This window comes from Dryobates pubescens, chromosome 6 (genome assembly GCF_014839835.1).
Source record: "Dryobates pubescens isolate bDryPub1 chromosome 6, bDryPub1.pri, whole genome shotgun sequence".
In the NCBI taxonomy this organism is placed as follows: Eukaryota; Metazoa; Chordata; class Aves; order Piciformes; family Picidae; genus Dryobates; species Dryobates pubescens.
The window spans coordinates 33561159-33585603 of record NC_071617.1 but is presented as its reverse complement, the minus strand read 5'-3'; the positions used below and the strand labels follow the sequence as shown (position 1 = coordinate 33585603).

At 35.7% G+C, this 24445-nt stretch overlaps 1 protein-coding gene across 1 annotated transcript in view; it reads right to left on the bottom strand.

Annotated features, from left to right (window-relative positions):
- Window positions 1–24445, bottom strand: part of RYR2 (ryanodine receptor 2) — a 377267-nt gene that overhangs the window by 131578 nt on the left and 221244 nt on the right. Inside the window, exons 26-38 of the mRNA XM_054162288.1 lie at window positions 18408–18555; window positions 15302–15510; window positions 12805–12979; window positions 10355–10563; window positions 9104–9456; window positions 8286–8400; window positions 7362–7522; window positions 6441–6600; window positions 6084–6170; window positions 5110–5336; window positions 3411–4209; window positions 2677–2877; window positions 2449–2554 (exon numbers count right to left, since the gene is read on the bottom strand). Coding sequence (XP_054018263.1) covers window positions 2449–2554; window positions 2677–2877; window positions 3411–4209; window positions 5110–5336; window positions 6084–6170; window positions 6441–6600; window positions 7362–7522; window positions 8286–8400; window positions 9104–9456; window positions 10355–10563; window positions 12805–12979; window positions 15302–15510; window positions 18408–18555 — 2950 coding nt within the window. The remainder of the gene's footprint in view (window positions 1–2448; window positions 2555–2676; window positions 2878–3410; window positions 4210–5109; window positions 5337–6083; window positions 6171–6440; window positions 6601–7361; window positions 7523–8285; window positions 8401–9103; window positions 9457–10354; window positions 10564–12804; window positions 12980–15301; window positions 15511–18407; window positions 18556–24445) is intronic.

Genomic DNA, 24445 nt, shown 5'->3' with positions numbered 1-24445 from the left:
GCTCTAGTTGTCCTTTTTTTGATTTGCAAGCTGTCAATATAAATCTCTCAATCATTTCACATGATGTGAATCTCCAAAACTGTGGTTCGTTAATCCACCAAACACAGCACCCAGGATGTGTAATTGTTTTACCTGTTTTACAATAGCCATATTTTGAATTCTGCTCTACTGTAATGCATTCTCTGACACTCTTTCTACCTCTATATTATGCGAATTACTATTTCCTCATAAAGGAAAAAGAAATAGTAGCAAAACTAGACCAAGTAATTTGAACAATGGTAAAAGACTAAAGGAGGAAAAAATCAGAGAAAGACAACAACAAAGCCTCTTCTCCCTTCAGATGTTATTTCTAAATTCTTTATTTAATCTTTGTTTTCTGTCAACTGACAGTTTACTTTAACCTTTTTTTTTTTAATTTTTAATCTAAAATAAAAATGTTTTATTTGACAAATGACACACCATCATCAAGTTTGTGGATGATATAAATTGGGGGGAGCAGAAAACACATGCAACGGCAGGAAGCTGAACAGGGTAGAGGAATGGGCTGAGAAGATACTCAAAGCTCAGCAAGGTCAAATGCAAAATTTTGCAGCTTGGACACCAACAATGCAGGCTGGGCATGAACTGGTTAAAAAAACAATTAAAAAAAGAACTGTAAGTGCTCTCTTGGACAGCAAGCTAGACATCAGTCAGCAGTGCACTCTAGCAGCAAGTGCAGCTAAAAATATCCTGTATTTTCAGAAATATAATCACTAGCTCAAGGCAAATGATTATTTTCCACTGATAAGATGACATTTGGGCTACTGCATACAGTTTTGGGCTACCCAATATACAAAAAACTTTGAAAAGCTGGAGAGCAGCCAACAATAGCCCATCAAGATGATTGGTGACTGGACTGCTAGTCCTATAGGGAAAACTGGGTCTGCAGAACAGAAGTTTAATGTGGGCTTAGTATCGGTCCACCAAAATCTACAATGAAGTTAGCAAGAAAATGCAGCCATGATCTCTCCTGAGATGAACAAGAATTGTCAAACAGCACTGCAAACTGAGATAATGAAAAAAGAAACAGACTCACCATTACGACACTGAAGCCCTGAAACATATTACCCAAAGACATGGAATCGCTGTGCTTAGACACTTTCAAGACCCAAGTGCAAAATTTGCTGAGCCATCAGGTCTGAGGTCAGTGGTGACACTGCTTCAATTAGAAGTCTGCATTAAAGACCTTCCAGGATATATGACACCCTAATAAACCTGTGTTTATTTTAGTAACAGAAATATCTTTGAAATGGACCAATCCAACCAAATTTTCCTGTGATACACAACTATACCAACTGTGCTTGCCCTACTAAGAAAGCAAATTCATGTATTATGAAGTCAGATAATGATAGCATGATTTATTTTATTTGAAAACTTTAAGGTAGTGAATGAAATAATTAAAGATGTTATTTTGAGTTAAACTGGGATCAATAAGGAATGCAATTCAGAAGGAAAAGTCCAGAGATCCTCTTGTTCAAAGCTCCTTTCTTGACCAGAGTATTAGTTTAAAAAAATTATCATGAATCATCCTTGCAGTAGCTTCTTCTAGCTAATGGGACATGGAATGAAAGTTCAGCTGTTCATCCTGTTTGTTAAGTGTGTCTTCTACTAATCTTTTTAAACAGTGTACTGAAGTATAATGAAGAGATGAGTACCCTTGAAACAGGAAAACAAAACCCTCAATATAAAATGTAAGTATGCATGCATTTCAAATAAAGCTACTCAAAAACTGCATTCACAGTATTCATGGATTTGAGCTTGATATTTAAAATACACATTTTTGCACTTTATTTTTCTATTGGTATTTAGCATTTTAATTGTTACTGCATTCACATTTTAATGTGACACATCAAATTTAATACTTTTTTAAATTAACTAAAATGAAGAAATCAAAACCACATAAATTTAAGTGCTCCTTTTGATTATTAGTCTATATCGATGGATAATAAACTTCTATATCTTCATTCATGTCTGTGAAGAATTAGCCACTAACATTACTTTACATTGTGGTAAATATAGGCATAATCAAATCAATGCAGGAAAGATGACCTATGCAAGGGAGTGAAAAGAAGAGGGCATAAGGCAGAGGAACCTCTTGAATAGCAGGTGAGCTAGTGTTGCCCCATACATTAAGCCTAAAGAAATATCCACAATGCTGCATGGGTGAAAAAGTTCCCTTTTCACTCAGGAAGCAAAACATATTGCATTCCCTTCTAGTTTGACCAGACATGAGGCTAAGAAAACTTTTTTCATTTAGACTACAACTATCTTTATTTGATAGTATTTATAACAGATATTCTATAATCTGCACACTACTTAGTTGGTGTTTCTTATACAAAACTATTTAGAAAGATTGCTTCTAAAGCTAATACCATTTAAAAAAGAAAAATACTCAGTAACAAGATTTACCACAGTGTGCCATCAGGTCTTCATGGAAATCCAAGAGTTGATCCCGAATTTCTTCAGGGCAAGGACAATCATTTTTATCATCTTTGAAGTTCAGCAGCATGTTAATCTTAAAGAATACAAAGGAAAGGCAAATTACACCAATCTTCAAAAGGAAAAACTTTGAAATCAAACAGAACCTTGCCACACACACAGCATAACAAATAATAAATTTTCCATTGTAAGATGTACCTGTTCCTGAGGTGGGGATCTAAATTCTTTTGTTTTTCTAGCTGTCAGGGCAGCAGACATGTTCAAGGCCTGCATCACTTCATTGTACCGGAAGCGCTGATTCTCTTGAAGCTTGGCCACAAAATCATCTGAAAATGCTACAATGGCTTCTATTCGGTGTCGTACCTGGCAATCACACAGGTACTGGAGTAGATGACACATCTGAGAAAACAGTATCATAAGAGAAAGAAGACTTGGCAAGCTAAGAAATATCTTCTGTACATTACACAAATAAGGATGAATTCCATATAGCAGCAGTTACTAGCAAATTAAGTGGCTGAAATTTTTGATGTTGCCATTTTCTATGTGTGAACTAATTCTACACCAGGCATATCTGGCATCTTCAAGAGATCTATGTTTCTCAGACATATAAAATGTAAGGCTTTTATTGAAGGTATAAGAGAATAGATTTCCTCCTTATTTCTAGGGAATTTCTTTTCCGTTTGGATCCATAAAAATAAGAATTCCATACTAATGGCATTGAGAAATTCTACTTCATAAATCAACAATTGTTTGATCTATGCTGAACAAGTTTGTATCAAAAAGGTAGTAAGTCTTGCTGTTTCCTGTAAGAAAATTATTTCATTATTTAACTAACATCAAAATGTTGTATTCCTCAGAAAAGAAATTACCAAGTGAAGAAAAACAGATCTGTGAAGAAATGAGAACAATCACTATCACAGCAGTATTGTTACCTGTAATTTAACAGGTTCTGGAAGTTTCATCTGAAGAAGCCCTTCCTTTGGCACTTGGTCTCCTCTGGTTTCTTCTTCTCCTCCTGACTTGAGCTCATCTGAACTCAGTTCCTTCTCTGAAAAATCAATTTCTTCCTCCTGGCTCACTGCTTCTTTGAAAACCCGGGGCTCAATCAACTGCAAGATGTGTTTCAGATCCTCATTGTGGAAGATTCCCATAATTAGGAGGGTATAAAAGAGCTTGATGAGAGGGACAAACAGAAATTCTGTAGAACCTCCAACTGGATCTCTGACATGGAGGCTACCCTCCTGAACAGCTTCAGTCAGCATCTCTATGGTTTTGGATTTTAAGATTTCCAGAGGGAATTCAGGACTGAACTGAAAGCATTCACTGCTAATGCTTACAAAACTCGGAGACGAGAACTGCATTCTTGGCCTTAACGAAGTGCTAAGTCCTATCCCAGGGAGGCCATGTTTTTTGTTTTCATCAGGAAATAAAGTAATACTCTTAGTCTCATCTGTCATTGGAACTATAAATTCATTATTCATCATTAACCTGGCAGTTGCATAGGTATTGAGATGGATGTCAATGAGTAACTCATAATATCCTGCACGTAATAATCCTGGCATATATTTATTCTCAATAGCATACAGGAGCTGAGATTCATCCACATGACTACACATAGCATGGGCCACTCGGTTGTTGCCTAAAGCACAAACAGCTGAATATAATCGAAGGGTATGGTAGTGAAATTTCAGCAATTCTTCTTGTTCTGTCAGCTCTAAAATATCAATTGTTCTGCAGAGGGAAAAAAAAAAAAGAAGTAATATAGTAAATTCCGTATCAGCATCAAAACTTACTTAAGTAAAGGAATTCAAAATTCTCCCTAAGGATAACACTGGCACAACAGTAGCTCTAGGGATGAAGTTTTTCCATCTTTCAGCTTTCATGTGCAAAACACCATCAGCCTGAGAATCAAGGCCTAATAACAAAGTTAATTCAGAAAGTTATTCAAGTTGCTCCCAAAGTACAACTTCAATCACTTTCAGTAGGGAAAGATCAAAATTATTCCCTTAACACTGAATGCGTCATATGAAAAACAACAATTTGGATACCCGAAAATAATGTTTTAAAACTAGTATAGGTTGAGATATTTATTGAATTCATCCTTTTTAGAGGTGGGGTTTCAAAATGGCAACAGACAAACCAGTTCATTTGCAGATGGTTCAGAGGTAAGCTTGTTTGTTTAGAATTCTCATCTAATTTTTTTATACAGATTTTCAGTTTTTGCACTGGCAAAATGCTGAGACAAGGAAATAATGAAGTTTAATTTCTTCAATTGTTTAAACTCAAATTAAGAAAATCAAAGTAATGGAATAATTACGTCGGTCACAAATCTTTAAAAATCTCTGCAAAACTCATCTTTCTCTATCCTACAGAGTAGGAAGTCATAAACAGTTCCTTTGATTTTCATACAAAATCTATATGTACTACTAAAGGGTTTGGAGAGAAAGAGAGGTTGGAAACACAACAAAAGGAGGCAGATTTTAAAACTCTGAAGACAAATGTTTAGTATTACCTAAATCAAAACACACTTCTTAAATTTACATGTCATTGGGCTTTTCTTACAGAAATGTTATATGTCTAGCTTCATAATCCCAACCTAACTCTGATATATGTCAACACACAAACACCAACCTGTTTTCTTCAGGAATATGAAGGGCCATGAACTGCAAAGGATTCAGGCACTGGATCATCCAGCCTTGACGTTCACTGATCCGAGAGACATCAACCTTCAAGAAATGGTTTGGCACTCTGCTCCAAAGCACGTGAGTCAGATATTGTACATGGAGACGTGGAGGGCATTGAGAGACTGGGTTTTTGTGTTCGCTTTTGAATAAGCCAGCAGATAATGGCATTACATTCTGCAAAATTCCAGCAGAAGATACAGTTTCATCAATTTCACCAAAAAATGAATAGATGATATTTTTCAAGAAATATATTCAACACATGGTACAGTAAATTACAGTGCAACAAGAACTTAACATTTTCAGTAGTTTCCTAAACCATCTGGGACTTGTTGGCAGATTATCAGCAAGAAAACGTTGTCCATAAATTATTTCTTTTAAATAGCTAAATTTGAAATAGAAACTTGAGTGGAATTTGTGGCCACTTTCTTGGACCAGATATCTGAACTCCACTTTTCTTTTACCTCTGATTTCTTAACCATGTATCCAAAGCAAAGAAGTAATTTTCAGCTCAGTTTTCTTGAATGTACTACCAGAATATACTACCCAAATGTACAGTAAAACCATAGTATAACTTTAAGCTAATCTTACAGATACACCAGTCATCCATGTTCTCATTGTAGAGCAAGAGATTTGCCTTACTAGCACCAGCAATTTAGTTTCATCATGAAGGATGAGTTTCAGATAACTCAACAGGGATTTGCAACATCCGCTACCAATCCTAATCAGTTACAATCTTTCTCATACAATGTACTGTACATGTACTGTAAAAACATGAAGTTTAAAACATTAAGTTAAAAATTAAAGTGGCAATATTGAAAAATCCTGGAATCACTAAATACATATTGCAGGCAAAAAAATGGAAAAAGCTAGATTATTATGATAGATTTGTCCTATACCTGCACAAAACCAAGTATTATTTACCTTTATTCTTCCCAATTCAAACTGGAAAACATTGGGGCTTGTAGCCTGAGCAAATACAGCAGGAAATAACTTTGTACTAGGTTCAACCTAAATGAAAGATACAGAAATTTATAATCACTGAAGACATTAAAACATTATTACATACAAAAAAATCCTCCTAACATCTGTATTGTCAGTCAGTAAGTGGAAGCCTTTGAACAAGACCCCAGAAAATTCAAATAGGAGGGAAAAATCACTGTTGTAACAGCAACGATTACTTTTTTTCCCGATTTTTTACAAAAGTTTATAATACGATGCAGGCTGAGGAATCGATTTTTTTCCGCTTCCTACTGGAAGACACCACCAAAAGCTCCTCACCTGATAGTATGTGCCTAGTTCCTTGCCATTAGCTGTGAAGGTCAGCAGGCCACTGGCAGCATCAACCAAGCAACCGATCTCCAGACCATTATTATTACGTCCTTGTCCAGGGCTCATGCTCTCTCCTGCACACACCATATAGCAGTTGCTGCGTTTTATACTAAATGTCAAAAGACAAATTTATTTATGGATAGTGTGTAAACTTCAGGTTGTGCACTAAGAACAACTTTGTATAGCTGCAATCAACAGGGCCCTGTGGCTGAAAATAGCAGATCCCACCATAACCAATGCCAAAATTCATTGAAATCTGGAGTTCATAATGGATAGAACAAAAAGGTAACAAATACAAACAAGCTCAAATCTCTTGTAAAATTGCAAGAGACAAAACTGACATTGCAAGTTAATGTTTTACATTATTTAATGTAAAGCATAAGACAATTTCTGGCATGGGTCACAAGCTGAAATACTTAGAGGAGCTGTTGTACTGATTTTGGCATGCCCAAAACAAAAAAGTTCCAAAATTTTGAGAAGGCATTTTATTCCACAAGGTATTTTACTCTACTTTTTGCCAGTTCAAAAGTCAATGCACACATGGTCATGGTCTTAAACTACACAGAAAAGCTGCACTGTTTTCACTGTTTTACTTTTCAGTGGCCATTTGTTTAATTTTTTAAAATTAAACATTAAATTATTATTACATTAAACATATTAACCAAATTAAATTATTTGTTTAAATCATTATTCCACTATTTCTTCACAATCAAGAGGAGAGAACAAGTGAAACTGACATATTATCCTGTTACTTTTTTTTTTTCTATCTTACTTTTATTACATTAAATGGGGGTGGATTTATGGTTTATAAATTGTTAGTTGCTTTTATGGATATTAAACACATATCTCTTAGTGAAAACTATAACCAACCTCTCATGAACCTTCCCTTTTTCATCTCCCAGTGTAACTGTGACAGTGCGCACTCTGTCCAAATCAAAGCTTGTGTCATACTGGTGAAAATCAGATGTAATCCAGCCCACCCAGACATTAGCAGGCTCTTGACCAGGAAATATTCTCACTGAATAATAGTACTGTCAATAAAAAAACATAATGTCAGTAAATGTTAGTATTTGTTATCCAGTTTGATTCAGAATGCATTTGTTGCCTTAAAATCTGAAAACAGGTCATCTATTCAAAAGTAGCATAGGCTCTTTCAAGTGCAATTCATAAGCAAAGCAAGAAAGAAATATAAACACAAATCAATACACAGCCAACATAATATGTATGTTAAAACAAAAAAAAGAAAGATTAAAGTTGCAGCTTATACACTTGCATTATAGGTTTCTGCATCACATTATTTTAGGCTATTTTTGTATTGCAGCTTTTTATATTGTAGGCAATTCAGTTTCTAAGATCTAATATCTTTTAGAAAGAGGAGATTACATCCAAAGGAAAATTTCTTTTTTTTCTTTGAACATTGAAGATGAGTGCTTACAGAGCTTGTATTGTTAGAGAAAGATGGACAAAACCTGCATAAATGCTGAGTAAATGTAGTAGAGATGTTTTTTAATGGTCCTGAATATTGACCTATTAGTGTTATTGATAGCAGTTTCACAAACTGATTCAATTAATTTATTGCTTTCCATGTGGAATTGTTTCAGACTGACAAGTGTAAATAGAAGGAACATAGTCTTCTCAATTTCAGTAGTACAGGACCACTACATTAAAAATTTTGCCTAAAAATTAGTTTCTCAAACTCTTAAAATAGTATTAAAATAATCTGGTTATTAAAATAAAAAAAAGGGGGGGTGGGGCAGAAAAGCAGACAGGTAGAATACCAATCCTTTTACATACCGTGGAAGTTTGCATCAAATAATCATAGTCATCCCTATCATCTGCTAACACATCCTCAGTAAGCCGTGCAGAGTGACTCGTGCTATAATCTGGCTTTGTTCTCCTGAGCATAAACCTGTAATAAAGTAAGGAAAATCAAAATCTATATGAAAAGCTCAACATATCAGTACACATTAAAAAACTAATTTTACATTGATACATTATCTTCAAATATATATTTAGTATGCTAGCCCTAGATACATAGTATTTATTACATTATAAATACATAACACTAGTTAGATTATTACTTCAATGTAGCTTAAAACAAAATATTCAGAAAAGAGAAAGGGACCAGCTCATTTTTAAAAGCACTTAAATGAAGTAGAGACAGGTTAGACTCGATGATCCTTGGGGTCTCTTCCAACCTTAGTTATACTGTGATACTGTGAATTACAATCTTAAACTATAAATGCTGAAGATAATTGGAAACTAATGTCCTGTAACTTCAAAAATTATTAACCTGATACACACCTGTGCTCCTACAACATTTTGGAAGAATGTGCCACCTTACATGACCTTCATGCATTTCAATGTTTAAATGTTTTCAGTTTTCTGCTTAGTTTTATTCTACATATTGCATATGATGTAATTTAATGATACGAAGGTTAACTGTGCCATCTACTAATGTTATATAAAAATTTAGAGCATATTGCACTAGAATTTTCCTGTACTAATCAAGAAACAGGGTAAAAAAAGGAAGAAAAAAAAAAAAAAGAAAAAGAAGAAAAAGGAGGGGAAAAAAAATGAAGCAAAAAAAGCAAACCAAATGTGCTACTAACCTTTGTTTAAGACGTGAAGGCTTTTCTTGAACGTAATCTTTATGGTTGTTTAATTCTGGTTTTGTGGCATCTTTTTCTTTTTCTGTCCGGTCAGGAGCTAGATGACCATGAGCAGTTTTCATTAGAACCTCAAAATCAGAATCAGCATCATAATCTTCCAAGTCATTCTTTGGGCTATAAAGACCAGGGCCTGGTAACCCTCCAGAAGCTGATCTGGAGAATACCTCAGCACATTCGATGGGCATGCTTAATCGAAAAAACATGACGTCTGTTTTACTGTTCTGAGAACCAAAAGACTTCTGTGTGACCTTCAGGCAGGGGCAGCTGTCTATGGTACCATCAATTCTCATCACCTATCAAATGTAAAAAAGTAGTTGTTTTGAGTCTGAGGCTTTTTCTCACCTGGAGATAATCAGCTTATATTTCAAGAATAAGCATCCATGACTTGCAAACCTGCAACAGTATGCTGTCAACAACCAAATGTATTGTAATCCTGTGTCACCATTTTAAGGGTAAATAAATACTATGAGGAGTGGCAGGCTTAATTTTTCCACTGTTAAAGAAAAAAATTCCCTCACAAAGGAATGACCTATTTCATCATAACTCATCATAAATCCATCATAAATCCAACCCTGCCCAGAACAACACAAACCAATTAATATAAATTGTACACTTACGTATATAAGAACACAAATTATTTCTTAAATGCTGCAGTGTGATAAACATCAGCTGAAAAAGTTCTTATTTCATCCATTTCAGAATGACATGGTAGATTTACACGACATGAATTCAGTCCCATCAAGATGCACAATTTATTAGAACATTACTGTTACAGAATTGGCTAATAAATATTTATTGAAAGAAAAACCAATTAGTTATGGAAAATCACAAAGTGTTTGCACCAGAACATATTATCTGTTATGTAGAAATGCCTGATGTCAGGAAGTTGTTTACAAACATAACTCTCACTGCACAAGGAGCTCTTAATGAGGACATCTTGTGGAATTTGTCTCTGAGAATCTCAAGTTTAGACATATAACAGATTTCACAATTACAGAAATACTACCAACCAAATAACTACATTATTTGCAAGTCTGCCAAATATAAGAAATTTGTAAGGGGTTCAAGGTTCATCCATAACTGAGTCACAATATCACATTGAAAATTTTGTCTAAAAGCGCAGAAGTCGAAACATAATTCAAACCTATTCATGGAAGAAGCGTCTAGAAACATTTTAATAGTATCACAAACCTCAATATGTTCATGATTTTGTGGCACTGGTAGAAACTGAGGGAGCCTTTTACTCAGCCAAATTGTGATGTCTCTGTTCGTATTAACAGCAAAGGGTTCATACCCTTCCTGTAAGCCACAGATAGTGAAATATTTTAGAGTGCTGACATCTTTTCCAAAGTTCATTCTTCCCACTTGAGATGGCCCCAGGCTGCACACAGGTAGAAATCCTTAAAACAAGATGAAAGAACACACAGATCATGCATGATGAGAACATCAGAGAACTGCTTTCTTCCATAACCCAATTAAAAATCATTTGGAAAAAAAAAATATAAAACTCAAACAGTAGAAATGCAAGCAGTCATTGACAGCACATCACCTCTTGTATGTCACCAAGTACTCTACATCACATATTGTTCTGCAAAAGAGAACCTGAGGCTTCACACTAACATGAAGTCTTCAACATGGTTACCAAGGAATTCTGGCTCCATTTCAAATTGGAAACTACTTAACTAATTTAGCCGTTTTGGACTCAGCAGAGATCTGTTTACATCTGAACCTATAGCTGGAAACATGTACCATGAAAACTACACCAGAGACATTTCATTGACTTTGAAAAAAAAAAAAAAATATATAGTGGTCAAAAAAGGCAACCCACAGAATTGTATACATTTCCAGATTCTCTCAAAATGCCTCATTCCTCGATGGGATTACACTGCCTAATAACTGGAAAACTGTTATAATTTAATGCCTATACCACTAACAGTAAGCCAATTCACACATTTCTTTCTCTCATGTTATCACAGTATCAAAGGAAATGAAAAGGCAGTAAAGTAACAAGCATGAATGTAGAAAATTAGCAGCAATCAGCTCATTTAAAAAGAAATCCATTTATTCCTATGGTATAGCAGAAGAAGGTGGGGGAAAAAAGGCACTCCTGAAAGTAAAATACTCTGAAATTCAGAAAAAAGTGAAGTGGCTAAAACTCAAGCAGGGAACTGCCTAATTAATAGGTTCAGGTTTCGTATTTCCCTCAGAACAGTGATCAGTAACCCGAAAGTATAATTTTCAGCTTTTACACTTCACAAAATTTAACTTTATGTCTCATACATGGATTTATTGTTTAACAGAATAATATTTAATATGTTTAACTATAGGATAGAATATATATGCCTGCAAGAAATTAAAGGCAAAGATTACAGCTTATATATTTTTTTCTTTTTACATTACCATAGTTCAGAATTTTTAGGCAGCTATCTACATTAATGCAATTTCTTAAATTTTTATGTACCTAGTTGCATACAAGTATGCAGTTAAATTTATAAATAAAAATACTTTTGTGTTATAGAATTAACCTGGCACCTGACATCCTCACAATTACAGAATCACAAAATGTTAGGAGCTGGAAGGGACCTCCAGAGATCCTCTAGTCCAACCACCCAGCCAAAGCAGGATCACCTACAGCAGGCCACACAGGAACACATCCAGGCAGGTTTTGAAATTGTCCAGAGAAGGAGACTCCACAACCTCTCTGGGCAGCCTGTTCCAGTGCTCCATTACCCTCACCATATAGAAGTGTCTCCTTGAGTGGTGGCGCAATCTCCTGTATTCTAGTTTGTACTTGTTATTCCTTAACCTATCACTGGCCACCAGCAAAAGGAGACTGTCAACTTCATCTTGACACCACCCCTCAGTTATTTATGGATGCTAATAAGATCCCTTCTCAGCCTTCTCTTCTCAAGACTAAACAGCCCCAGTTCTCCCAGTCTTTGTTATCTTTTGCAATCTCATACTCTACAGTTTGTGGACTTTGAAAGCTGCACCAAGAACACTACATGGACACAAACTCAATCTGCCAGTTTAGAATTAAGTAAAAAAATTTAGAAGCTAACTTTGTACCAGCTGGCTTTTTCCTGGATCAGGTGTCATTTCTCCTCCAAGAGTGAAAATAAAACCTTAAAGCTGGCTTCAACTATCTACCATATGTTCTCACTAATTTGAAAGAAATTTGGTAGCATTTTAAAATCTGATGCCCCTGCCAATGGCAGAGGAGTTGGGCTAGATGATCTGCTAGGTCTGTTCCAAATCAAATAATTTAACTTTCATTCTGTGATTTTGTTTTATCATATGGTATCTCACTGCATGTTAAAGGTTTGCAACCCCAGACACCCCCACACACTGCAAAACAGTGAAAAGGTCTAAATCATAAATGATAGCTGCAAAATTCACCACAGAAAAAGGCCTTGCTTCTCTCATATTTAGCATGCTTCCTTTGGAAAGGCTTGATAGTAATCAAATAGAGAAAAGGACAAGAGGCAGTTCCTGGGGCGGGGATGTGGGGTGAGGAAGGAGGGGTGTGCAGTTAGTGGGAGTGAAGGGAAGAAACCAAACAGACATTATGCTAAAACAAAGCCAGAGTGAAAACTGGGAAACATGAGCAAGCAAACAGAACAATATATTACGGTACTTACCATCACCAACTTCAAAGTCCTTGAATGCAAGTTCTGAACCTGAGTCATCAAGCAGGATTTCTCCATTTAAGGTGAACATCATAGTGTGCTCATTCATGTCAACCATGCATCCAACAACATCTCCTGCCAACCAGGAGCGGCCAAAATGCTCATTACCTTGATGCCACCGCTGTGCCTGAAAAGGATTTAAAATAATTTCAAATAGTACCAGCAATAATGTACGTGTTCCTTTCTCCTTTAGTAGTACAACTAATAATTAGCTCACAGAATTAAGATGGCAGTAAAATTAACACTTTCACAGCATATCATTCCAAGACAATGTCTGTGAATACTTGAAGAGGACTTTGAAAATGGAAATCAAACAATTAACTGCCTGGAAGCACCCCTCATATCAGTACTGTAAAATGCTGCTAAGCAAGCTGACAGAGAAAATTACTGTTTCAACATTTTTGTAATAAGCAAGAGCATGGCTGCAGAAGAACTACAACAGTCTTGCAATGAAGACAATATGCTATCAATTACAATGTTAAATAGCTGATTCACAAACTTTAAGCAATGTTTTTTTGTTTAATTTAGTAGCCTATACATTCATTGCAAACTTCATTGTTTCCTTAATTGTAGCTCTAAAAATGTTGTACTTAACATAAATTAAGCTTCCTATCATACCAAGTTTTGGAAGAAATAGATTTGTGTGTGGATGGGACAAACACTCTGAACTTCTAGAGTAGCTGGGGGCATGACTAATGATTCATATGACTGACTTTCCACTGAAAGACTTTGGATGGTGTCTTGGTTTGAAATTCAAATAAATTAAGATTTACTAAGAACTATTGTAACACACATAAAACAAAAAAGTGTTAACAAATAGGTTCCTTATTCATACGTTCTATCACACAAGTAGATCTTTTATCCTCTGTATCCATCCTTAAAATTCTACAAAAGCAATGAGCTTTTGTGTGTATCCTGAGGGTCAATACTCTCTCCAAAAAAGGACAGAAAGCAGAAAAATCAAAAGCATCAATAATAGATCTGTGGATTGAAACCTAAAGGTCAAAACTTAAGATTCAGAAGGCAAACTACTACACAGTTATTCTAGTAAAGACATGACTTGTGCAGTTCATGTAAACCAATCAGATTTCACACAAAATGAACTTCTGATTTATCTTTTTAAAGCACCTCCCTCATGTAACACAATGTGGCAATGCCAGTGACGAGCCGTGTGAGCAATCTGGCAGTGCAGGCCTAGAGCCTGACATGGTGGTAGACCATGCTCAGCATAAGTGCAGAGCCAGCTACCAGTGTACCGAAACAGTGCTGTCTTGCAGCATGTAACTAAAACAAGACACTGGTAGCTATAAACACAGCAAGTTATCTTGGGACAACAGGACATGCACCTGCATCAACAAACCTTGCATGTCATTAGTAGTTGGACCAATAATCTATAATAGTGTGATGTGTGGTCACTCATAGGGAACCAACGAGTCCATGCCAACAAGGCACTCCGAGTTTATGTAAGTTGCAGAAGTTCCCTTGCTATGCACTTCTGCCTTTCCTATCCCTTCTTCTTCCATGCTTTACTTTACTGTGCTATGCTCACACCATAGGCCTTCAATATTGGAACAATAAAGGAACAATAACACAAGACTGGGAAAAAAATTAAATTCCAGCAACATGAATAAAATATGTCTTGAGAACTTGATCTGTTAGGAAAAGCCAGGAATTCTGTTAGATATTCTAATATTAATAAAGGAAATTAATGCCAACACCAGATACAAGAAACATTTTGACACAAGCCATCAATAGACTTAATAACAGTTATGGTTTGGATAGCAGTTGCACTTGCCTTCATACTGAAATAAAAATTTTAAATGAGTTATTCAATCTATTTTGGTGAAAGTGAGTAACATACAAAATAGTCTGTTTCCCTATATATTTTTACTACTAGATTTTGGTCTGTTACTCTCTCACACAGAGTTAAATTTGAGGAGAAAACACTGGTTCTATGATACTTCATTTACTCTAACCAATAAGGATTGCCATGAACAGGTAGGTATATTCTTTGTTACTCTAGAATTCCTATAAAAAACTTGTATGAAAATTTGCCTCAAACATTTACTGCTAATAATCTTAATCATATTTAATCCCTTATGGCACTCCTTAAAGAGAAAACAGCAGAGTAAAGAATTAAAACTAATTATTATGGCTCTGCCAATATTTTAAATTTGAGTAATTTACATTGTCAACACTTTATATACAGTGTACAAATACAGTAAAGCTGTAAAAAAACATATTATTCTAGAAATACCACATCCTGGTAATTAATTTTTTAGGTGACATTGATCATCCATATTCTACAAAGGCCCTCAAAGAGAGAGAAAAATAATTTCATAAAACACAAATGAAAGAAGAGAACATAACTGGGGCAATGATACACAGAGTAAGATGCAAAGTTAAATTTTGAAATTACTCATATTATTACAGCTACACATATACAAACCTTAAAGCCATCAAAAACAAAAGCTTCTTCATCTGAGCCAAGCTCCTGATCTGGCAGACAACCTGGCGTGGTCCATCCAACTCTCATGTCTCCTGCGGTAACTGCCTCAAACTCAAAGTACCACTTCCCAGCCTTCACTGCGTATGTCTTCTCCGTGCGGAAGATTCTGAATTTTTCCATTAGCCCACTGCACACGTCCAGTTTCATTGCTGTGAAGTTGAACAAAACAAAACAGAAGTAGAGGGGGAAAAAAAACACACAAAAAACCAACACAGAAAGTACTTTATTCAACAACTGACAAAATGAAAGCATTGAAAACAAAAGGCAAAGCATTTCTTTGAGCATAGGTATGAAAAGAAGATAGTGGCTACAGAACAGTATTATAGGGAAAGCGCCCTGCCATTTCTAGGGAATCAGTATGCTTGGATATCCCTCTGAAATGAAAATGACTCTACACTAATTCGTCCAGCATGGTGGGGGAAAAGAAGAAGGAGGGGTGTTTGGGTCTACACAGTACTGAAGCCAGTGCTGTTTAACATCTTTGGTTTTGACCTGGATAATGGCTCAGCAAGTCTGCAGATGACACAAAACTGAAAAGAACAGCTGATGTACCAGATGGTTTCACTGCCTCTTGGAGAGACCCCAACGAGCTGGAGAACTGGGCTGACAGTAATCTCACAAAGTTCACCTAGGGTGCAGTCCTGCACCTGGGGAAGCACACCCCAGCCAACAAAATAGCTCAGCTCAGAAGACAAGGACTTAGGATTCTTGAGACAAGTGAAACATAAGCCAGCAATTTATCCTCACATCAAAGAATGACAGAAGTATCCTGGACTGCATTATCACAGTATCACAGTATATTAAGAGGTTGGAAGGGACCTCAAGAGATCATCAAGTCCAACGCCCCTGCCAAAGCAGGATCACTTAGGGTAGTCTGTGCAGGAGTGCACCCAGGTGGTTTTTGAAAGTCTCCAGAAAAGGGGAAACAGTCTTGCCAGCAGGTCGAGGAAGGTGATCCCTCTTGGTACTAGTAAGGCCACATATGAAGTGCTAGGTCCAGTTCTAGTCTCCCCAGTGTAAGACAGACACTGATTTACTGAAACAAGTACAGCTCATGGCCATAAAGATGAGTATGGGGCTGAAGCATCTTATCAGTAGAGGTAGAGAAAGCTTAGACTGGTCAGCTCTGAGAAAGCTCAGGGGGGAATCTCACTTACAAACCTAAAAACCTGGTGACTTCCTAATAGTCCTTGTACCTTCAAGATAGCCACTCCCAACATCGTTTTGAACACTTACTTCTATATTCTCTTTCTGCTTTACTTCAATATTTTATATATTTATATATAGTCAGTTTTTACTCACTGAATTACCTTTTACCACTCTACACTTAAAAAAAAGGGGGGGGGGGGAAAGGGTTATTGCATTATTTTCTGCTAAAATAGTTTTAAGTACCACCTTGTACAGTGAATACATACAAATGACCTTCATTGTTCCTTAAGTATTGCACAGTCTTGCAGTCTGTTTCTGACACTTCTTTCCAAGATTTTAGTATGAAATCAGACTGGAAGGTAGCTTGAAAAAAATAAAGCTACACTTCAAAAAGACAGAAGATTTTTAAAAGTAATGCTCAATCAAATACTTGATCTTTCTTCCTTCATTTTTTCTAAATAGTTTACTCTCATATTTTATACTGTTTTCTATCCATTAATCACTGTCTGGTTTTGCATTAGAGAACAGAATGCTTAAACCATTGTTTCTTTTCCCATTAATTTGCAAGCCTGTGTAGCCTTTGAGAATTCAGTATTCTGGTCTGATCATAGTAATTCCTTCTGAGTTTGGTACAAACTCAAATACATCCCTGCCTATCTGTCTGTTAGACCATGTTTATGCATCTCTTCCCCTCTCTTCTCTGCCTTTTCAGCCATGTCAAAGTCCACATTCCCAGTATTTTGATTAACCTATAAAATTATGTCCCTCAGGAACTTACTGTCCCTTCTCATGCCACCAAATGCCTGACTTCAGTCAGATTAGGTGCATTATGTTTCCTGTAAGCAACCTGGAATTCTGTGCCACATAATTCTTTATCAGTAAACTTTTCCCTTTGATTTTCTACACAGTTAATCCCTTAAAGACACTTTTGGAGACTGTTAGTACCTCACCTATACAATTGGTGAACCACCACAAAGCATGGGAATTAAAAATCTATTGTCTTTTTAGATTCTTAGTAACCTAATGCTTTCTAGATTCTAAGCAATGCACACAATATCGTTGCTGTGGGAAACCAGTAAGCAATAACAATAAAAAGTTACACCACAGAGCTTTGTAAATCAATGTTTAAAATAGAATTAATGAATGGCAATGCAGAACACCACTAGAGGGCTCTAAATCCTTTAACAACAGAATGTATTTTGGCTAACAAAATTGTATGCCATGCATTTCAAAAACTTGAGAAGTTCATAAACAGTAAAATTTAAATCCCCCAAATAAGCATAAGAATGTTTTGCTGAGTGCAATTCCAGTCTTTGTTTAAGACCACTTCATGGGGCACTGCTCTGGTCCTTTCCTCTGGGAATTTTGCTAAAGAATTGATGACACCTTTCAGATGCAACCTTTACATTTTATTAGCCTTTTCATGCACAGAACCAGCTCCAGAATCTCTGTATCATAAGTTAAGAAGAAAAAAGAAAAAATTTTTCCATCAGTTCATTGCCAAGAAAAGGCAGGGGCACATGATCCTCAGAGCTCACCTTCCCAGGTGCTCTTGCAGTGCAGATACACTGCTCTGCAGGGAAAATCACATGGCAGCAAGGATGAAGATCCACCTAGCTTGGAGGTGGCACTGAGGCTAAGTTGGTCCATGCCTTGTATCAAAACAACCTCAGTAAAAAAAAAAAGAAGGCATGTCCCTGTCATAGGTGATTCACTTTTGAAGGGACTGGAAAGTTCTACTTGCAGACCAGACAAGACTTAGAGAAGTCCGCTGCCTCACTGGGGCCAGAGTCAAAGATGAGAAAAGTAAACAGATTGTTTTGTTAGACCAATAAATCCAGTAGGGGAATGGATTTTATTTTATTTTTTCTCTCCAAGAATAAAAGAATAAAATTACCATGATCTTGATCAGGAGCTTCCAGGTTATAACCATAGCCTAGAAGGGTGCGAACTGCTTCCCGAAGACTGTCTTTGTTTGATTTCTTCGTCCGATCATCCAAAAGAGCATAAGGTACAAGGCGAGGGTTTCGGCGATTTTTCACATCCTGCATAAGTATGCAAAATCCATTCAATTTCAGAAAGTGTGCTTTGTCTTAGAGATAAAATTGTGATATAACAGCAGTATAAAAATTGTATTTATACCAACTGAAATCATGGAACGGCAAATAGAGAAAGGATTCAAAGAAGTTGCAGTAGTCTAGAAACTAGTAATGATACTGAATTTACCGAAAAAGCAAGCAACAGGTAAATGAAACCATGTGGCTTTTATCTCCTTTAATTTTTCATAAAAATTCCTTAGTAGGATAACAACACAAACTATAAGAACAAGGATAAATGCAAATAGTTTAATTGAAAAGTTAAAAGGGTTGTATTTCATACAGTTTGTGAAGCATCTACTTTAACAAAAAGCTAGCACATAACTAAAGCTCAGAGACATTACTGTACCACAAATATATAGTTTGTTATTTAAATTACATCACTAAAAAAATTAAAACCCAAAGAATAAACAAAACACTACTAAAAAAAATTAACAAATATGTGCAATTAATAAAATTGATAATAAACCTGTGCCTTCCTACGTCAAATACTTAAAAGATGTGTTTTTCCAAAACAGAGTCTTGCAAAAATATTATTAATGTGCAAAATTTTTGTAACAGGTAATTTAATATAACCTCTCCTCCAAAAGAAATTAATATACTAGTATGATTTAACATTTGTATTTTAGGTTGATTAACATAACACTGATTAGGTTTTCCTCTAGTGCAAAATTATTTTATTTGAAAGCATTGTGTAACAGGATTATTTATATGGCTATCAAATTTTTTTTTGTGACTAAGAGGACTGTTTTCTTGTCTGCAGCTTCTTCTCACATCCTGTCAGTGTTTGTTGGTAGTGAGAGAAATGATACAAATAATTCCCTATGTTCTGACCATATAAAAAATAATGTTCTCTTGGTACAAATGTTAAAGATATTTTGACCAGCATTTATGATTGGTCAGTTATCAAGAAGTGCAAGAATAGTGCCTATTATTTTAGGTAACATTGCCTCTGGTGTAAGTATCTTACTTCTTTTATAGCATTAGCGTTCTACTTTTAAGAATGTATGTGATGTTTGTTTAGTTATTTATTTATTTAAAGGCAGAAAAGAAACAGCACATTCATTCTGATAAATACTTCTGGGCATGTTTTAATGTCTTTAGATGCTAAGATGCTAGGGCATTCGTCTTTTGCCTTATGGTGAGGAAATACCGAGGTATGATTCTTATCCACTGCTTAATGAAAATTGGACCTATCAGTGATCCTTCTAGGACAATTAGTATTGTGGGACAAGCATTACCTATATGCTAAAAGGATTAAGAGAAAGATAAAGGTAAAGATAATGCATTGCCAGGAACACAAATTACTACATCGTATCAGCTTTAGTTATATTCTGTGAGAAGGACAGTGATGGGGTCAACACCAGGACTATTTGAGGGGACTACTTTCCATGTATATTTCAAACACTTAAGCTGACATCCTCCTTTTTCCAACATCTACTTTGGGCCAAAGAATGGAGCAAACACATGTTGAACATGTTGGAATGTTAAAAAGAGTAATTCTTTGATATAAGAATTTTCACATTAATGTCAGAGATGAAATGCCATGGGTTCAATTATCTGTCTTTGAAAGGACATAAAAAGAGAACTAACTTTATCTGAAACATTGTCCAAAAGAAATTACAAAACATAATCTTTAAGTATTAATACAAAGTTTGGAACAACGGTTATGTAACTTCTAATCCGTGATATACAGATAGACTAATACATTGTTAATTGCTATAGCAACCATTAATACACATTGCCATAGAGGCAATCAACTGATAACAATGTATGATAATGAAATTTAGTAGAAGTGCTTTGAAAAATGCCTAAGCACAAAATTAGAGGGGGGAAAAAAAGGACACCAAAAATTATAATTCTATTTTATAGATTTTTTTTAATTGGGTCTAATTGTATTTAATAGCATGACCTTTTTCACCCATTCAAGACTGTGGCTAACTTCTTTAAATAACAATATGAGAAGGGATTTTTTTGTTAATAATTCTGTTCTTTCTTTTCTTGTATGTCTATCTACATTTTGAATGGTTTTCTTATCGTTGAATTAAGAACTATTATTGTTATACTCATCATAAGCTTTTATACTAACAATCTTCTGCACCTCTGTGGTTTAAGTGTAGCTAATCAAGAGAATGATCCAATACAGTGACTGAGCTTTGCACAGCCACAATCAAGTCAGCCAGAAAGCTGATTAGCTATGAGTAGTAATTTTTATTGAGTACATTTGCAATTCATATTAAGACTTACTTCTTCTTATTCACTACTGAAAAGTTACTGGTTTGTAGTGCAGATTGTTAAAAGAATGAAAATTCAGCCTAAGCTTTTCAATTTTGCCAGAATTTTCCAAGTATGACAGCCTAATGCTCATCACTAGACTGCTTTGCACAGAGTGTATCTAGCAACTACTTGTTCACCAAGTAATTTAAGAGAAAATCAGATGTCCTCCAGAGTAAAAACAAACAAACAAACAAAAACACCAAACACCCCCAAACTCAAGCTTGTTCATAAGGTTGTCCAAGCTGGGTAGCATATAAAAGTTCTATATAATTTTTTGGGTTTGGATTCAGAACATATCAGGGGGAGGGGGGAAAGAAAGCCTATATATTTAATTACACAACTTTATCTTCATTTTATGTAACACAAACATTGCTGTAGTCTTTTGGAATTTGATTTGGAGTTAGTCATTTAAGTAGAAGAAAACGTTGTAGCCACAAATGATTGGAATGCCTGTCAGAATGTGCCCTGAAAGGAGCTAAAATAAATCATGTTAAACTTGAGTGAGGTAATACTGACTGTGACTTTTCATGCTCAGCATTACTTTATAGAGTGAACAGTACAGTTTTATTACATACAGCAAATGACAAAGACTCATCTGAATTAGCACACATATACTTATTTGTAGGGTATAAATGAACTTGAAATAGTTGACAGCTAGTCAACAATGGCACAAACTGAATACAGCCCTCAAAAGTAATAGAAAAGAACTACAGAAAAAAATACCTACACATATACACAAACAAATATCAACAGTCCTTTTCATACTTCCATTACAGGTAATGAACCCTGCTGCAAAATAATTCACAGAGGAAAATGCTGGGAACTGAGAGGTGCAGAACTGCCTTCACTCATTCACTCACTGAGTATGTGACATGTAGATAATTGATCTAGTACCCTGGGTCTAGGAACTGGTCTTGCAACTTGCATACAGAAACATCATGTAAGAGTGTGAGCTGAACAAGAGGACTGTCCATATTGTCTACAGAAGCACAGAAAACCATACTCAAATTCTATAAGCAGCTCTAAAAGAACCTATTTACAGAGTGTGGATAATAAAGTTGTACTCTGTAAAATTAATTCAGGTACCAAAAAAAAATAAATAATCATATAAACCTGTAAAATACTTTTTAGTAATATACTTTCCAGAGCTATAAAAGTGATACTGCAAACCTGTGCACTCCTGGGCCTTCCCAAACCTCTGAGAAGTTCAAGAAACAGCACAGACCACTAGACTAAAAAGGACAAAAAGACACCAGAAATACACATAAATAGGTGCCTATCAAAAACAAAACCAGGAAAAGACTGAAAAGTGAAAACACAGACTAGGAAGAATGCCAGGAAAACATGATAATAACTTAGTAGGATCAAAAGTTTTGTGATTTAAAGTGTTAGAGCTGTACAGATACATATTCTATGTAGTACTGCAATAATTGTTTTCTCATAAGCAAGGATGTTAAACGACAAGCACAAAGCAAACATATTCCAGCATATATTCAGTGAGACAAACCAGCATATATTCAGCGAGACAAACAAGCTACTCTCTACCTAGCTTCACTTACACCATGGAAAATACTCATTTCACAGCTGTGCAATGATTTTGCTTGCTGCCAGTGTCTGTGGATCTTGCACTTCCACAAAGATTTCTGAGCAATCACCACACAAATACTATTGGTGAGCTTGCCAGCAATGCTGTCAGGAATCCAGTGAACAGGATCACCATGTTTCCAATCTTGTCATCCAGAAGTCTAGCTTTTCTGCATTTATCATAAACTATTAAATAAAAATTATTTTATAGCAGAAAAAGGGAAAATATCATTCTGACTAAGTCCTCACAAAGCCATGTTCTTGGCAATGTTAACTAATACCCTAAATGTATCCACTCAAAGCGGAAGTTGCCTTCCTAACCTGGCATACCGACAGCTGAGTTCTGTCCATAGAAGATATGTATCCTCAGAAATAGGTGTACAGCTTCCACCATCTTCAGTGAGGATCACGCCCATATTTAATGTCTGACAGAACGTGGCCGGAGTGTAAATGGAAGGAACTAACACATCAGTATAAATGACGCAACATGTAAAAGTGAGGTAATAGAAGTAGTTTTTAAAAGAACGTGATTATATATATATTTAGTGACAAAATAAATAGCAAGCTTTCAGTAGGTCCATACTTCCACAGTCTGAATTTTCAGAACAGTGCTTCTCTTGCATTGTAGCAGTAGGCACTTCTGATCAAATAGTGAAGCTATATGCTTTCTACAGAAAAACAATCTCAAAAACGTAAAATTCTGACTCATAAAGACCAAACTGTCTTGCATGTTGGGCCAAAGGGAAACCAGATTTGGTAAGTGCTTCACAGTCCTGATTAACTATCCTAGGACAGGAAGTGAAATGCATCTATTTTAAGATGTTTTTCATCCAGTAAGAACACATTTTTAGATTACTGATTTTTATAACCAATTGTTAAGGCTGTGGAGTTTAAAATATTTTTTTCCTCAGTATAAATTAGGTTTCTGTGGTTCTTTAGCCACAACACACAATACAACATGAAGAAAAAGCGAGACAACCTTTCACTAAGTTATCCACATACATGACAATGCATACAAACAAAATTTGAAAGTAAGAATCTTTGGCTGTGACCCACACAATTAGTGAGGAGACCTGAAAGTCAGCTATTCAAGAAGACAGAGGCTGATGTACTTGAAATTATTTTTATTTGCTTTCTGATCACTAAGCTTGACTCTTTTTTTCTCCCTTTCTCCTTTCCTTACTTTTATATAAGTTGGTATGAAAAATTCCTTAAAAATACCCAAATGAAACATTCAGGTAATTATGACAGCACATAACATCAAGCTCTGCACATATAAACCAAAAAATCCTCTCCCATAGCATAAATATGATAAATTTTAACTGACTTAAACCAGGGTTATACTTCTCTTTTGCCTGCATCTAGCACCATTATTTATCTTTGATCATTCATCATTTCCCAAGTTCGCAGAAGACCAACCTGCAGGCAATCATGTTCTTCCTTTAAAGGGACACTGTCAAGTATTTTCAGAGTGATTTTGTGCTTGGTTTTTCACTTACCCTTGCTATTAATATGCCTATTTAAGGAGAAATATGGTGTTGGGGTTTTTTCCTACCTGTTTTGGTCATTCTGCTCCTCTCATGGAACAGTAAGATACTGTGAGTCTTTCCTACTAATAATACTTACTTGTTTGTGATCAGTGCCATCACAGCTGTCAGCAGAGTTCTGGGAACAGGATTTATTAGTTACCTTGTGCTCCCTCTGCTGGCTGGCTGCTTGGCTCTGCAGCAGCCGAACAAAAATACCGTGTATAGTCATGCACAGAGAGCAGCGACCTCTGGTTAATCAAAATACTGACAAGCAGTAGAAGAAAAAAATCCGGAACTCAGAAGGTTTTTTCCCCACCAGTTTATAACGGGAAATAAATGGTTTATACATTAACTACTTGGCACTATCCCTTTAATTTTTCATAGTATATAATCACAAAATAATGAGGGACTCACAGGGGAACAGGCCTAACACATCATCTAATCCTTTC